This window comes from Notolepis coatsorum (assembly GCF_963971535.1).
Source record: "Notolepis coatsorum genome assembly, chromosome: 8".
Taxonomy (NCBI): domain Eukaryota; kingdom Metazoa; phylum Chordata; class Actinopteri; order Aulopiformes; family Paralepididae; genus Notolepis; species Notolepis coatsorum.
In genome coordinates this window covers 83,004,593-83,022,632 of record NC_140172.1, presented here as the reverse complement: position 1 = coordinate 83,022,632, position 18,040 = coordinate 83,004,593, and the positions used below count along the sequence as shown (strand labels likewise).

At 47.6% G+C, this 18,040-nt stretch overlaps 1 protein-coding gene across 1 annotated transcript in view; it reads left to right on the top strand.

Annotated features, from left to right (window-relative positions):
- Positions 1 to 18,040, top strand: part of LOC311233496 (nuclear receptor coactivator 2-like) — a 158,669-nt gene that overhangs the window by 127,561 nt on the left and 13,068 nt on the right. The window contains exon 19 of the mRNA XM_084320463.1: positions 17,112 to 17,307. Within this exon, the coding sequence (XP_084176589.1) occupies positions 17,112 to 17,307 (196 nt within the window). The remainder of the gene's footprint in view (positions 1 to 17,111; positions 17,308 to 18,040) is intronic.

Below are 18,040 nucleotides of genomic sequence, written 5' to 3'. Positions count from 1 at the left end.
GTCCATTTGTGTCCGTTTTTATATTCAGCGCATGAAATAGATCCCCTTCATCAGGACCCTCCGTTCCTCTGAAATAATCCTGCAACAGGTATTGTCCCCCGATGGCATGAAAAAGATCCCCTTCATCAGGACCTTCCGTTCCACCGAAATACTCCTGCAACAAGTATTGTTCCCCGATGCTCCGCGCTTCAGTCCAATCGTCCAGACAGACCCTGTTGTGACAGGCTGTCCTCAGCCCCAATAAAGAAGCCACTTCCTCTGACCCGGCTACATCCACAACATCTTTCAGTTTCATTGTCCCAACTGCTTGCAGACACTGTCCAAGCCCAGGTCTACTCCCTTCCTGAATGTCCAGCCAGGCTCCACACATCAGAGGCTCCATTATCATGGTAATATTATATTATCAAATTTTTTGAGCTTCTGCACAATTTTTCTCAGTCTAAAAACGTCCTGGGAAGTGTACCCCCCATTGTTCTTCAACCTCATTTGAGTCCTTGCTGAAAAAATAAACATCTCTAAATCTTAAAAAAAATCTTCCACTTTGACACTTCTCAAATGTTTTGTTGTGTGCAGGAACTGCTGTATCTGCCTGACTGCATAAAAATGTTTCCGTTGTGAATCAGACACTTGAGAAGCATTTGGGAACTCATCTTCCTCAACACTTGAGATGTCTGCCCCCCATTGTTTTTCAGCCTCATCCTCGTCCATGCTGGACTGAGAGGAACCTGTGTCTTCTACACCCTCCTGACTCTCTTTGACCAAACTTGTCACTCCTTCCTTATCCTGAGAGCCCACCCCTCCATCACTTCCCACCACGCCATCCACTGTCTGACTGTTTACATTGTCCACCACATTCAGCTTTTTCCCTATTACTTCACTTGTCATATTTTTTAAAAAAATTTTACCCTGACGCGGTGTTGGGCTTGGGGGGACAAAAAAAACTCTCGCCCTCCCCACTTGTTGAAGGGGGGGCAGCATCTCTGATTCCCACCTCCGTACCTACACAACCACTGGTTGAGGGGGAACAGCGTCTCCCACCCCTCCCTCCTCTGTACCTGCACCACCCGCACCCCCCCCTGTTACCCCACAGTCACCACTAGTTGAGGGGGGGGCAGCGTCCCTCACTCCTCCCTCCTCTGTACCAAGGCTCTGCTCCGTACCTGCTGCACCGGTTCTGTGGCCCTGCAGCTGGATACTATCTGCTGCACCACTGACTGTCTGCAAAGGGATACTGTTGACACTGCTGACGGTCTGCAAAGGGATACTGTTGACACTGCTGACGGTCTGCAAAGGGATACTGTTGACACTGCTGACGGTCTGCAAAGGGATACTGTTGACACTGCTGACGGTCTGCAAAGGGATACTGTTAACACTGCTGACGGTCTGCAGAGGGATACTGTTGACACTGCTGACGGTCTGCAACGGGATACTGTTGACACTGCTGACGGTCTGCAAAGGGATACTGTTAACACTGCTGACGGTCTGCAGAGGGATACTGTTGACACTAGGGCTGACCTTCGAAGCTTTTTTTGGCAATCGAAGCTTCGGGGCCGAGCTTCGATTTTAATTTGAAGCTTCGAATTTTTTTTTTTTTTTTTTTTTTATCTTATGTTGTGGGACTTGTACAGCACTTTCATAAACTTTGTTGTTTTTAAATGTGCTCTATAAATAAAGTGGGTTGGATTAATTAATTAAGTAGCCCCTTTCGTGACTGAGCCAACAAGGTTTCACTCGGCTGTGTGATTTAATTCAAGGTGGATCGCTGTTGTAACTGAGGGGTACAATTCCCTGACTGTATTGATAAGTATGGTATCATTAAACCACTACCGCTTTATGTACTTTAACTACTGGCCACACAGTACATGATATAGATATGATGAACACTTTCCCACCATGAAACCAAGTCCACACAAATGTATAAATCGAATATTTAATATATAGCAAAGGGTATATACAACGTTCACTTAATGACATTTATGATTTGAATGCACTTGTAAGGCAAATGAGTATTCGTAGGCAAATCAACATTGAATGTCCAATCTCTGGTTACGCAGGAAGCAAGTATACAACCTGGTTCTTTAGGGAACTATAGCGATGGTACTTAAATGATTATAGCTGGATATACTAAAGGGGGTCCCGCTGGTTGTAAGTCAGTAGGGGGGGGGGGGGGGGGGCGGTTAGGAGAGCCGCCGGCGATATCCCATCTGGCCAACGATTTCTTGGGAGAATTCAGAGTGCTGAACACGGTGCCCACAGAACCTTGGTCCACAGATGAATACAGTTGGGCCCTCTTGTAGACGGTAGCTGCCGGTCCACAACGAAGAGACGTGAGGCGACCTCACTCGGGTTAGAGCGCCGTCTCACCTGGACTCCTCTCGGGGGTAGTTCCAACACTTACCAGTGTTGGCTGTTATCCATGGCATAATCAAAGCACCCAAAGCAAGTAGATAATCCAAGCCGTGTAGGGCTCGCCGTCGTCCGGGTAAGGTAATCCAATGTGCAGGTCCACTCGTCCTAGCCCAGAACTCCTCGGATGAAAGCACCACACGTGGTCTGCCCAGCCTGGTTAAGACTCTAGATAACGCGAGGAAAACGATGGGGGTACTGCTCACTTTATAACTCTAACCGAACGATGCACCATACATAATAGACTATTATTAACTTAATAGAAATACGTCCCACTCGACGGTATAGTGCCAAACTATGACAATTCAACTATTAATCCACACGATGTCTCAATGCCATTCTGAGGCCAAGTTGACCATACTGCACCACACGTGTATCGTGGGTGAGGCTTAACGTCTTGCCACTAGGTTGGAGGGTAAAGAACTAAGGGCTAAGGGACTAAAAAGAAAGTTCTACTTTACTTGCGCCATATATATATGCGCTGTGAACAAATAGTACCATTCGTATTTCGCCAGACGTATTCCTACGCGGAACCGGGCTAGTAACGACATGTTCGTCGGCACGATTGAACTTGAACCAAGGGGCTTGGCTGCTGGCGCCAGGTTCTTGTCCAATGAGAGAATGAAACTATTATGGGCTGTTAGTAGACTAAAGGGATATTCAGTGTATATGTACAAGGAATATACAAGGGATATCAAACGATATACAAATACTATTAAATATATATCCATAAATAAATATATATATTCGGTTTAATCTGATCCTTCACAACAGCCGCCCCCTAATTAGTCCCACCTAATTAGCTAAGCAGAGACAGATTAACCGCACTGTCTACCACTCAAGGTCCGCTGTAAGGGTCAGTCAATTCACAAAGTCGTGGGGTCATGGTCGTCATCGATAGTGTCTGGGAGTCTGGGCAGTTCTATTAGCCTCGCCACGGGTCGTGTGTAAGTTCGCCCTTGGACGAGCACTTCAGCTGCTCGGACCTTTCCATCGGCACCGGTGATCACTTTGCTTACGCGGCCAGCCGGCCACATAGCTCTGGGTAGTGACTGGTCGATAATCATGACGACTGTTCCTTCTGTCAAATTGTCTCTCTCTTTTACCCACTTCTGGCGGGTCTGTAGAGACGGTAGGTAGTGGAGTAGAAAGCTGTTCCAAAACTTGTCAGCTAGTACTTGACTGTACCTCCACATTCTTCGGCCGTTCGCTTCTTCAGGCCTGTACATTGTCTGGGGTAGCGCGGGGTCCAGCCGCCCCATCAAGAGTGTGTTGGGGGTGACTGGGTCGACATCTGCTATATCACTGGAGACGTAGCCGAGGGGCTTGGAGTTCAATACTCCCTCGATCTCCGTGAGGACTGTCATTAGGACTTCTTCCGCTACAGTCTGGGCCCCAAGCACGGCGTACAGGGCTGTCTTTATAGAACGTACTTCTCGTTCCCAGGTTCCACCGAAGTGGGGTGCGTTCGGGGGATTAAACTGGAAGTCAATCTGGGATGGAGCGAGGTGGGTCTTAAGTTCTGGGCCCATAGCTTGGAAGCTCTCTCTCAGCTCTCTTTCTCCGCCTTTGAAGTTTGTCCCGTGATCAGACAACAATGTAGACTGTTTTCCTTTCCGTGATGTGAATCTTCGGAAGGCCATAAGGAATGAGTCTGTGCTCATGGTTGGAAGGAGTTCGATATGTATCGCTCTGGTGGTCATGCATTTGAATACAATACCCCACCGCTTCTCGGTTCCTCTTCCTTTCTTTATATACAACGGGCCAAAACAGTCCATGCCTGTGGAGTGGAATGGCTTGTCGCCGAGTCGGAGGCGACAGGGAGGTAGGTCAGCCATCCGGGGTATGCTAGGCTGCGCGCGCCACTTTCGGCAGTCTAGACAGGTTCGCTGGAAGCGTCGCACTGCTTCTCTTCCTTGAAGTATCCAATAGCGATGTCTGATCTCCGCGAAGACTCTCTCTGCTCCTGCGTGGTGTACATCCTCGTCGTATTTCTTTATGATCAGCTCTGTGACCTTGTGTCGGCTGTTCAAGACTATCGGGTACTTAACGTCATCCGGTAGATTGGGGGCCCTCCGCAGACGACCACCCACTCTGATGAGATTATGGGCGTCACTCTCGGGTGCCAGGTGGAGCAGTCTGCTGTCTGATGGGACGGGCTTTCCTCCCTGTAGACAGTCTAGCTCGTCGGGGAACGAGTCTCTCTGGGCTCGTTGTAGTAGAAGAAGTTCTGCTTCTTCGTAGTCAGCTGCTGAAATGTCGGCAGTGGGCTGAATCTCTGGGTGGTGCCACAGGAATGTCTTTAGCTGCGCACTCTGTAGGGTAATGCAATCATCTATGTTGGGGTCTGTGGAGGCGACTGTGCTCAGTCCACAGAACATAGGTTTCTTGTTCTCAGCCTCCTCTTTACTCGCTTCCCGTGGGGTGGGCGTAGGCCACTCTTCTTCCGGGAGCTTGAGGAACTCTGGTCCGTCACTGTAGATGTTGCGACGGGTGAGGTCATCTAGGGACATTCCCCGGGTGATGACGTCAGCTGGGTTGTGTTTGGTGTCCACATACCGCCAGCTCGCTGTTTCTGTTAACTCTTGAATCTCGGTGACTCTGACTCCCACGAAGACTTTGTATCTGCATGAATCAGACTTGATCCATGTGAGTACTGTCGTGGAATCTGACCACAAGATTGTTCTGTGCACCGGAATGGTGAGTTCACTTTGGATTAACGTGGCTAGATGCGCTCCTGCTAGGGCTGCGCAGAGCTCTAGACGCGGGATAGATTGTTGCTTTCGTGGGGCTATTCTTGAGCGAGCCAGGATGAAAGCGGTGTGTATCTCTCCTCCCTTCTCTTGGGCACGCAAGTAGGCCACTGATCCATAGGCTACTTCGGAGGCGTCGCTGAAGACGTGTAGATCCATCTTGCATGTCTCTGGCCTCACTGTGGGTGGGAAGTAGCTGCGGCGTATATTGACGCCTGGGAGTGAGCGGAGTTCCGTCTCCCACTCTCTCCATGTGGAGGCAAGGGGTGCGGATATTGGGTCGTCCCAGCCCTGGTCCTTGTCCCATAGTGCTCATACAATCATCTTTGCCCTGGTGGTGTAAGGTAGAATACATCCCAACGGGTCATATTGTCTGGCGAGTGTTCTGTACACACTCCGTCTGGTGGTCGGTATCGCCGTCGACCTTCCCTGCTCCGTGGTCAGGGGTTTGTGTCTATAGTGGAGCGAGTCTGTTTTGAAGCGCCAGACTAGTCCTAGTGTCATTTCTTGGGCTTCTCCTGGGATTGTCGCCATCCAGGTCTCGCTGCTGGCAGCCTTGTCCGCGGGGGAGAGGCTGCGCAATACGTGCGGGTCGCTGCTGGCCCACTGCCTGAGATCAAAGCCGCCTTTGATCAGGGAGGCGCGTAGCTTGAGTAGGAGAGCCTCGGCTTCTTCTTGAGTCGAAACGCTTTTTAAACAGTTGTCCACGTAGAAACTGTTCTTCACACTGTGTCGGACCTCTTCATCTGCTGCTGGGTCCTCTGCGACGTGTTTCTGCAGTGCAAATGTAGCACAGCACGGGCTGCATGTGGTTCCGAAAGGGAGGACTTCCTCTTGATAGATGGCTGGTTGCTCATCCCCGATCCTCTCTCTCCATGGTAACCGCAGCAAGGGCTTCTCCTCTGGGGAGAGGCTGCGTAATACTGGGGGGTCGCTGCTGGCCTGCTGCCGGAGATCAAAGCCGTCTTTGATCAGAGAGGCGCGGAGCAGCGCACGGCGTCGCCAGTCAATCTTCGTTACGTGTCCCGCTGTGATTAGCTTCTCAATCTCAGCGCGGTACACACTCTCTTGAGCGGGGTCTTTGGCTAGGCGCCGCTCTGTGTTCAATAGATACCGCTCCGTAGCTTCTTTCGTGGCGTGAAAGGTGGGCATTCCCTCTCGCCTCAGGAGTGGAGTTGCGTATCTCATCACTCCGCCGACTGTGACTCTCTTTGTCCCTTGCTCGAGGAGGTTTATGGCGTAAATGTCTTCTTTAGAACGAATGTCTTTCTTTTCGTTCTTAAAGGGCATTGTCTCTAGTGTCCATAGCCTCTCGACATGCTGCAGGAGAGTGGTGTCTTCTTCTGTCACTCTGGAGTGGAGGCAGCTAGTGGCTGCTGTTCGGTTGAGAGATTTAGCGAGGGGGCCTTGTAGTGTCCATCCTAGGTGGGTCTCGACTGCTGCAGGACAGCCTCTGGGTCCTGTATGGACCCGGTCTATCGGGACTATGAGGTCTGCATGGTCGGAGCCTATCAGCAGGGTCGGGGTGGCGCCGTCTATGAGCGGGATAGGTAGTTGACGCAGGTGCACATATTTATCCATCAGCTTGGCGATGGGGTAGGTGTACTGTGATAGTCCTATTTCTTGGCTGGTGAAAGCATTTGTAATCCTATACCGTCGCTCTGGCTGCCCGCTTGCTGCGATAGTGAAGGAGACATTCTCGCCTTTTATCGTCTTTAAATCTCTTCTTATTGTCCGAATCGTCATTTGGTTCTCGCTCCCCCGCAGTCCCAGCTGGGCCGCAGCGGACGCAAGCAGAAGGGTCTTCTCTGACCCGTCATCAAGGACGGCGTAAGTGTCCATGACTTTATCTTGGTAGCTCAATGTTACACGGACTACCTTTAAGAGCACTTGGGCGCCGCTGCTGCTGGCGGGGTCAATGTACATGACACTTGCCTTTGTGCTGCTCGATGGTGCAGGTGCAGGCTTTCTTCTGTTACTGTCGTGTAGGACATCTAGGTGGGCTCCGTCACACCGACTGCACCTCTTCTTTAGGCGGCACTCGGCTGCCATGTGACTGCGCGCACATCGGTAACAGCGCCTGTTGGACTTTATCCATTGACTCACTTCTTCTGCATTCATCTTTGTGAACAGGTCACATTGTGACAGCCAGTGTTCCTTCTCGCAGTACGGGCACACCATCTTCCACTTCTCTTTTCTCGAGGGGGTACTGTGGTTCTTACTGCTCGGTACTGATTCTGATTGGTGCATGACAGTCACCGATCTTCTTCCATCGTTTATTCTCCTGGGTCCCTCTCTGGAGCTTGGTGTGCTCCGCACGAACGTATCCAGTCGTAAGCTGCTGACTTCTCTCGCCAGGAAGTCGGCTAGATCGAGGAGGGATGGTTCGGGACCGTTAGGATCACGGTGGTCTCTCTGCCGCCTAAAGCGCTCTTGTCTGGCGGGTGGCAGCTTCTCTAAAATCCTCTCGACGTTAGAGTTGGCGTATAGCTCGTGCATACCCTTTTCTCGTTGCGCTCCCAGCATCCCTACCAGGGACTGCACTTTTATAGACAGGTCGTCTAATGAGCGATTGTCTGTTGCTGGGGGTAGGCGATCAATATGCCTTATCTCTTGGATTACGTAATCCCATATACGTCCATATCTCTGGTCCAGCGCTGCTAGAGCCGCGGTGTATGGGGTCGTAGAGGTGGCATAGGCTAGCGCTATATTGTGCGCTCGGGGTACTTTCAGGTGCTTCAGTAATATTGCATACTTGTGGCGTTCATCAGCGACATCCACCATCATTGTCTCTAAGCACATCCGGAGCTCCGTGTACTGTGCTCGATTCTCATAGGTGAAGTCTGGAAACGTCGGTGTACCAATGTATGACGCCGTGGATGGCTGATACATCGGCGAGCGTTGGGGGAGAGGCCTCCTAGGCGAGTCTCCTCTTGCGCCTCTCTGTGGGCTGGTACCGGCAGGGTACCATGGCCCGCTGGTCCAGGTGCTATTCCTCGGGGCTGGTCGTGCGTCATGCTCACCCGTGAATAGAGTCGGGGGTCTGTAGCGCAGCGCCGCGGGGGTATAGCCTGGGCTGTACTGGACCTCCTGGTCCGGTGGAGTACTGTGCTGTCGTCGGGCTTGGTTCTCCTCCTCTCCCTCTTCTTCTTCTATCAGGTCCTCTAGATCCTGTAGTCGTTTATTTAGCTTCTCCGCAGTGTATGCTGCTCCTTCCTTGTAGCTGGGTCTCGCTTGGACCGGTCTGGGAAGGGGGTCTGCGGGGGGTATAGGCTTGGTCTGTTGGTCAAGTTCAGGGTCGCTTGCTCGGTTAGGGGATGCTGCCCTTGACTGTTGTCTCGACGAGTTCCTTGAACCCCTGGCGGAGGGAGAGGGTGTTGTCTTGGTGATCAGCTGCTCCATTAGCTGCGCTTGTAACTTGTCGCGCTCGGCTTGTAGTCTGTCGCGCTCGCCCTGTAGTCTGTCGCGCTCGGTTTCGCGCTGGATGAGAGCGAGGTCGCGCTCTGTTTCTCTTTGGGCACCGGCAGCGGCACGCTGGGTGTCTGCTCGGTCTCTTGCCATATTCTCTTCCGTCTGAAGGCGTCTCATCTCCAGGCGTATGCGCTCTTCTTCGCTCCGTTGCTGTGTCTGGAGTCGATCGCGTTCACCCTGAAGTCGATCGCGTTCACCCTGGAGTCGATCGCGTTCGGTAGAGGCTGTCAGGCTGACGAGGAACGCCTGTGATAGCATCCTCTCCGCTTCGCTGGGGGAAGACGGTTGTAGAGGTGAGCCGCTCCTGGCGGTACTCGTTGGGGAGTCCTGGAGCTCTATTTCCTCGGCGCTCTCCTCCTCTTCTTCCGTGCAGAGTTCTCTCTCTGTAGGGTTGTCTTCCTCCCGGGGCTGGTCGGGGACTACTTCTTCGGTATTGGCGGGGGGTAAAGGCATGTCAGCTCCCTCCTGGTCCCCACCGTGAGCTTGGTCAGTTACATTAGAACCCACTAGGGCCTCTGTGGTCGGGGTAACCTGGTCGTTAAGGTCAGACATAATTTTACTTTCTACTTTTACCGCGTTTACCGTTTGTAGAAGGCTAGGTAGTTGACTGACAGCGTAATCCTCTAAGTACGGAGGTGGCTGTCGTCTGCGCCGCGGGCGTTCTACGTTAGGAGGACCGTTTCGTGGAGTGTTCATCATAGGCCATTTTAATATTAATAACACTATATTAATATTACACTAGTTACCCTCCGGCTCGAAGGACCAATTGTAACTGAGGGGTACAATTCCCTGACTGTATTGATAAGTATGGTATCATTAAACCACTACCGCTTTATGTACTTTAACTACTGGCCACACAGTACATGATATAGATATGATGAACACTTTCCCACCATGAAACCAAGTCCACACAAATGTATAAATCGAATATTTAATATATAGCAAAGGGTATATACAACGTTCACTTAATGACATTTATGATTTGAATGCACTTGTAAGGCAAATGAGTATTCGTAGGCAAATCAACATTGAATGTTCAATCTCTGGTTACGCAGGAAGCAAGTATACAACCTGGTTCTTTAGGGAACTATAGCGATGGTACTTAAATGATTATAGCTGGATATACTAAAGGGGGTCCCGCTGGTTGTAAGTCAGTAGGGGGGGGGGGGGTTAGGAGAGCCGCCGGCGATATCCCATCTGGCCAACGATTTCTTGGGAGAATTCAGAGTGCTGAACACGGTGCCCACAGAACCTTGGTCCACAGATGAATACAGTTGGGCCCTCTTGTAGACGGTAGCTGCCGGTCCACAACGAAGAGACGTGAGGCGACCTCACTCGGGTTAGAGCGCCGTCTCACCTGGACTCCTCTCGGGGGTAGTTCCAACACTTACCAGTGTTGGCTGTTATCCATGGCATAATCAAAGCACCCAAAGCAAGTAGATAATCCAAGCCGTGTAGGGCTCGCCGTCGTCCGGGTAAGGTAATCCAATGTGCAGGTCCACTCGTCCTAGCCCAGAACTCCTCGGATGAAAGCACCACACGTGGTCTGCCCAGCCTGGTTAAGACTCTAGATAACGCGAGGAAAACGATGGGGGTACTGCTCACTTTATAACTCTAACCGAACGATGCACCATACATAATAGACTATTATTAACTTAATAGAAATACATCCCACTCGACGGTATAGTGCCAAACTATGACAATTCAACTATTAATCCACACGATGTCTCAATGCCATTCTGAGGCCAAGTTGACCATACTGCACCACACGTGTATCGTGGGTGAGGCTTAACGTCTTGCCACTAGGTTGGAGGGTAAAGAACTAAGGGCTAAGGGACTAAAAAGAAAGTTCTACTTTACTTGCGCCATATATATATGCGCTGTGAACAAATAGTACCATTCGTATTTCGCCAGACGTATTCCTACGCGGAACCGGGCTAGTAACGACATGTTCGTCGGCACGATTGAACTTGAACCAAGGGGCTTGGCTGCTGGCGCCAGGTTCTTGTCCAATGAGAGAATGAAACTATTATGGGCTGTTAGTAGACTAAAGGGATATTCAGTGTATATGTACAAGGAATATACAAGGGATATCAAACGATATACAAATACTATTAAATATATATCCATAAATAAATATATATATTCGGTTTAATCTGATCCTTCACAACAGCTGTTGTCGTTTGAACAACTTCAGATTTCATGGGAACTACCAATCCCCCAAATCAAGAATGTTTAAGATGAATGAAGTAAGATTTTGATTATTTGAAATATGGCCTGTGTAGACTAAACTATGCACAGAATTATGTCGGTCTACAAGGTCCGGATTCTACATGGTCCGGCAATGTAGACCTTGTAGACTCCACTACAGACCAATTATCAGTGAATGTTCATGCATTTTTAAGAAGGGCAACTTCCACAAAAAAACAAAGAACTCACCAAAACATCTCAGTAGCACCTTATCTAAATTTTATTTCCTATTTTGTTTATTCATCCCAGTATCTTTCTTTCTTATGTGTGGAATTCTACAAGGCATGTAGGTGTATATGTATTTGAGGATGATATCCTTCAAACAGGCAATAGTGATGATATAATTTGGGCAGTGCTGAGCTGGGTTACTTTCCTCCAGTGTATTTGTCCCCCGGCCCCACCCAATGGCCCCATGCGTGCGTGCGTGCGTGCGCACGCACACACACACACACACACACACACACACACACACACACACATTTAGTCATTTAGCTGACGCTTTTATCCAAAGCGACTTACAAGTTCTGTACGACAAGACAGCAAGAAGGGTACAACTCTATCAGCTGAGTAACAATGTTTATCAAAGTGTTGCGTGTTACAGTGTAGGTTAGTTTATTAGGAAAAGTGCATGACAGTAAGGTTAGTCACGGTTAGATTTTTTTTTTTTTTTTTTTTTTTCAGATAATGGTTGAAGAAGTGAGTCTTTAGTCGACGGCGAAAGATTGGACGGGATTCGGCTGTCCTAACTGGGATGGGTAGTTCTCACACACACACACACACACACACACGCACACACGCACACACACACACACACATACAAATCGAAGTAAAAAATTGTTTTGAAAAAAAGATTTATCTTTATCTTTTATCTTTTTTTCCTTTTTTTTTTTTAAACTTCGATTTTTTTTTTTATGTTCGAAGCTTGTGCCATCGAACGAAGCTTCAAAGCTTCGAAGTATTTAAGACAGCCCTAGTTGACACTGCTGATGGTCTGCAAAGGGATACTATTGACACTGCTGACAGTCTGCAGAGGGATACTGTTAAGACACTGCTCGCAGCTCTGCGCTGCCACACACCTCCCTCCTCTACACCTGCGCTGAGCCCAGCGCCGCGCTCCTCCTGGGGCTGAGGCGGCGGTTGCCTTACCCCTCTCCCCGTACAATCGCGGGAGATATGTCCCTCTTCTCCGCATTTGAAACATTTTCCCGAATTTCCAGAACTCACAAAAACCACATAATCAAACTCATCAACTTTTATCTTAAAAACCAACTCAAGCTCCTCTCCGCTGTTGTTTAGAATCATTAACACATGTCGCCTGTGTGAGACAACATGCTTTAAAAGCGAAGATTTACATCCCGACGACATTTTTCTTATAGGGGAAATTATCCTCCCATGTCGTGCTAGTTGACTTATCAATAGTTCGTCACTGATGAACGGCGGAATGTTGGAAATAAAGACCTTTCTGCCTGGTGTGGAGAGAGGCTCCACGGCAAGAAAAACCCCATCAACACTGATCCCTGATTGAACCAGTGCCTGCATCTTGTCCAATGAATCAAGAAAAATCATCACTCCGTTCATTCTCGCAGCTGATTTAATACTTCTATGTCCTACAATATTTCCAACTGCCATACTGCAGTCCTCTACTGACACATTAGAAACAGATATCTTGATGCCATGCTTTCTACCAATTTTGGAAAAATCCATACTGGCGTCTCACATCAACCAGCAAAACAGCCTGGCCGACTGCCAAACAACCAAAACACTCCCACTTAACCCTATACACACCAAAACACACAGCAACCCAACACTACACTATAATACAATATCCCATCATCGAATTAACAAAATAGACAGATAAAGATAGAAAAAAACTCACTACACCTCCAACCTCCACTCTCCAATCTCATTCCCAGCATGCACTGAGAGAGAGAGAGAGAGAGAGAGAGAGAGAGCCTGTGTGTTATTAAAGTAATTGATTGATGTTTAAATAGTACCTGTGTCCAGTCCTTTCGACTAGCAAACGTTGTCTGTAATAAACGTTACCTCAGGTGAGGATACTGTAACATGCGTTACTTTATGAAGAAGATGTCAATGTGTTGATAAACGAAGTGTGGGCCCAATATGTTAGGATATGCCAATGTCAGCATATTTGGGTCACTTGACCTTTAAGATTCCAGGTATGGGTGTGGTTAGGGGCTGTCCTAACCATCAGGGGCCATCTTGGATTGGAATCATGGCCTCATGGAGTTTTGTTTGCTACTGCTATTGTGAGAGGAAGGAGGGATTTTTCCAGGCCTCCTAAAAGATTATCCATTAACCAAGGACAGTTCAGCTGCAGTGGTGCTAATGGACTGTAAAGCTGACAGGACTGTTCTTATTAAGATGTGGATCAACCCAGGACTTATCACCTTTTGGACACTCAAAGGTTTGAGTGTTGTTGGACACTACTAGCTGCATGGTCTGGTAGGCCGGAACATTATACATGGTAACATACATGGTAACATTATACATGGTAACATACATGGTAACATACATGGTAACATAAGACATGGTTACATTAGACATGGTAACATTATACATGGTAACATTATACATGGTTACATTATACATGGTAACATTATACACGGTAACATACATGGTAACATTATACATGGTAACATACATGGTAACATTATACATGGTAACACTATACATGGTTACATTATACATGGTAACATTATACATGGTAACATTATACATGGTAACATACATGGTAACATTATACATGGTAACATACATGGTAACATTATACATGGTAACATTATACATGGTTACATTATACATGGTAACATTATACATGGTAACATTATACATGGTAACATTATACACGGTAACATTATACATGGTAACATTTATGTTGGTGCTAATGGACTGTAAAGCTGACAGGACTGTTCTTATTGGTTTGAGATCCTTTTGTTTAATACAACACTTTGAATTTAACACTGTTCCAGTACTCTCATTCTTTATTGCTGAACAGGTTTGTTTATTATTTCAAGCTTGTTACAATACCACTGTCTATTGTATTTAGTTGGTTAGCTATTTAGCTAATGTTGGTAGCATAGCTTGCTGGCTACAGCTCAACACCATGCCATGGGGATACTGCCTGTGGTGCATTTTTTTCCTATCGTTAGGTTTTAGTGAGTTTTTCCTTACCTTCGCGTGTGGTATGTCTGGGAGTGTTTGCATTCATTCATTTATTTTGCATTTATTTTAAATTTGTTGGACCTTATGGTGTTCTTGTTTTGTTCTAGACTTATTGTTATGTTTCTTCTTGACTTGTTTAAAGAAGACGTGTCCGGCCCATGGGGACATTAACGTGTGTTGTCGGGCCTTACAAATAAATTTGATTTGATTTGATTTAAATTATGGAGGCTTTTTAATCGTCAAGGTAAGAGAGGATTTGTCATGATCAACTGAAGGGGTATGCTATGGAACAGTATGTGCTTGGCTACTTGGGTTTTCAGAAAAAGTATATTTAGCTGTAAAAGCCTGATCAAGCTCAATAGCTTCTGTAACAATGTAAGGGAGATGTCAATCTGTTGTCGACGGTGGTTGGTGATGTTTGGCTGAGTTTGCACATGCGGGTTAAGGGAGAGGTGGGCTATCGCGTCATCGGTTCAGGAGAAGACTCGTTTCGCTTGTAAAGATGGTGACGCAATGGGGGGGCGTCTTCATGCATCTTCAGAATTGCGCACTCTGGGAGCTGGTATCAGCTTCAGGCTGCCAGAACGCAGTTCCGTGTGGCTGAAAGGTGCAAACGTTCAAATACTTTGCCTGATACGACCTAAATCGTTTTAGTCTGGACATGGCCTAAATCTCCCCTTGAGCTACAATATACGACCCGGTCCCTGGTGTTCCTTGTTAACACAGGTTTATTGACATAAACAGTGACAGAAATCATTGAGCAGAGCAGTGGGTACTCTCTCCTCCAAGCTGAATACCTCTTTCCCTGGCCTGATATCTCCCCCATTATCACCCCCTCCCATGAGAGCCGGCCTTTGGCTTTCTCTTTTCTTGTGCCTAAAATTCAATACAACCTCTGGCTTCCTAGATTCATTCCCTCTGCGAGGGACGCCATCTGGATACCTATTAAAGTCTAGCTAACTAAAATGTTGATTCAGTAGCGAATGTTGACACTTATAGCATGATATATGGGTCAGAAGTAATAAGAGACTGTTCTTTCATCCTAACACTCCCTGACTTAAGTGAATAAGTGAACTTAGACCTATAGAATTGTCTTAAAGGGGACATGTACTATAAATGTCATTTTTCAGTCTCTAGCATTGTATTATAGTAATAGGAGTTAGTATCAATGTGTTTGTGTCTAAATACCATATTGGCGGATTGCTCTGATTCAGCTCAGATAATTTCCTGCTCCAGTAAATTAGTCCATCCTGATTTGAAGGCCTGAGTCACGTCATTCAGGCTCTGGGTAGAAGACAGTGATGTGATTGGCTCTGTGGTTGTAGCTAATGCCCGCCCACAATCTACATAGACTAGACAGCGAGTGGAAAACCACTTCCTCATACTGCGAGGCAGTGAAACCCGACACCTCTGCATACTCTGGAGGGAGAGAGAGAGAGAGATAGAGAGGGAGAGAGAGAGAGAGAGAGAGAGGGAGACCTGCCGTGCCACACGGGAGAGGGGAGGAAGGGAGGCCCCCCCCCCCCACAAACTGCCACAGGGAGAGAAAAAACGAAAGGAAGAGACGGCCTATATTTTTTTTCTCTCTCTCTCTCTCTCACCCCCCCCCCCCCCCCTCTCTCTCTCTCTCTATCTCTCTCCGTCTACCAGTCGCAGACTGTGTGGACTGACTGTCACTCAAAGTGCTTATGGGCGGAGCCAGGCCATAACAGCCTGAAATCTTGAAGCTGGAAAATGATGGTTTTGAGTACTTGATTAGAAATATAAAACAATGCATTTTTTTGAAAAAAACCTTACAGATGTCTTCAATAGACTAACAGGAATTGTGTAAAGTTGCCCAAATAGTGCTAGGAATAAATGAAATAAATGAAAGACAAGAAAACTAGTAGTTCTGCTGGTGGATGAGCTGGAACCCCCCCTCCCTCTGTCCCTCTTCCTTCCATTGGTTTAACTTTAACAATACCCACAATGCACGTTGGTCGTAATTGACCTCATTGGCTTTTATTATATGTAAAAGAAAAGAAAAACGCCTCAGGAGGTTATCGACCTGAGGAGAGGATGATGTCATGAGACTCTAAACTTGGGCTACAACTAGGGCTGACGGATGCATTAGTGTGTCTATATTATACCGGGCTGATATTTGTGCAAAGTCTATAATTATAGATTGGGATCACCATCCATCCACTTTTTGCCAAATGTTGTAGCCAAGTAGCCAAATGTTGTAGCCAAGTAGCCAAATGTTGTAGCCAAATGTTGTAACCAAGTAGCCAAATTTTTTTTTTTATCCACTTTTTCTCCCATTTTCTATTTTTCTCCCATCCCAATTTTCATATCGTCCAATTCAACCCTCCCCTGTCTTCGAACGTTGTTTCTTGCCTCCCACAAGCCGGCTGCAATGTGGACTAAGTCATACATAGCACGAGTCCCCTCCGGTACTCGAGGTAACAGCCGTCGCATCTTTTCACCTGCGCGGCTCGATCTTTCAGCGTCGGGGGTCTGGGCTATGGAGGGGCCCCGCCCCCGTCGCTTCTTGATTCTACTGCGCAGGCGCACCAACCGACCTGTAGGAGTCGCTGTCCACAATGCCCGATCCCCACCCTTCAGTTTCCCTCCCCGTAATACGGCCAATGTGTATTACTGTGGACGACCAGCTAAACTGAAAGCAATGTGGAGAGCGGGGCTCGAACAGGAGGCATCCTGTTCGAGCCTAGTCTCCAGCATTCGTTGTGAGCGCCTTGCACACTGCGCCACGTAGCCGCCCTCCAAGTAGCCAAATGTTGTAGCCAAATAGCCAAATGTTGTAGCCAAATGTTGCACTATAAAAACTGGATAGTTGATGATACTTTCATTGGATATATTTGAAATATTAAAAAATCAATCAAATATTTCACTGTGCTTCTGAATTTCTTTGTGTGCTCCTAAAGATTGTGTCAAGCCCCCTACCCTTCTGAAGTTGGAAAAACCTCCCGGATTCCCCAAGTGGTCTTGAATGCTCCTCCCTGTATCGCCTCCCTGTAAACACCATGCTTGTTCCCCTCTGCGTCTCAGGGATGAGCCAGCAGCAGGACCTGGGCCCAGGCTTTCCCACCCAGAGCACCATGATGTCCGCCAGGATGGGGCAGGGACAGGGTCCCATGCTGCCTCAGGCCCCCCCGCTCCAGGGCCAGTCGGGCTCCAACTACCAGCAGCCAAACGTGGACCTCAGCGGCTGGCCTCAAACTGCCAACGTCACCCCCGGCAACAGGTTTGCTAGCTTCTTCTGTAAAAAGGCGGGAAAAGGGGTTACTCTCTAATCACTATATTGTAGTATCGCAAGAACATACATAATTGCTTAAAATGGCTAATATAATAAGAGGCATACTATTTGTTTTGGTCAGTATAATTTTTATCAATGCAATGAATGTGAGCATCATAGTTTTCCCCAAAATTACTGTATGAAGCAGTGTAACTGAGGGGTACAATTCCCTGACTGTATTGAATAAGTATGGTATCATTAAACCACTACTGAGTTATGTACATTACTACTGGCCATACAGTACACATGTATATGAGATGAACACCCACACAATAACACGGCTTAACAAGAAAGTACTGTTTATAATAATATTTATTAGAAGAGCACCAAGATTATCTTACATTTATTAAGATTGAGAGTTGCGCTTATAAGGCGAAGAATGTGCATGAATAGGTCAAGAGCGTAAGTCCATGAGCATATTACGAAGGGGATAATTAATACCACCTGTAGCATAAGAATTATATAAGGTACACTAGTAGGTCAGCTGGAGATACTAAGGGGGTTCCCTCCGGTTGTAAGCCAGCAGGGGAGAGGATTTGTCGGTAGCAAAAGTCTGGATCAACGAGGAATAAGGAGACTCCAGGTACAGTAGACAGTGCAATAATCCCTTGATCCGTAGACAAAGCAACAGCTATTCTCCGGTGTGCAGTGCCGCATGGAGGAAAGCTAGCCAGCCTCAGAG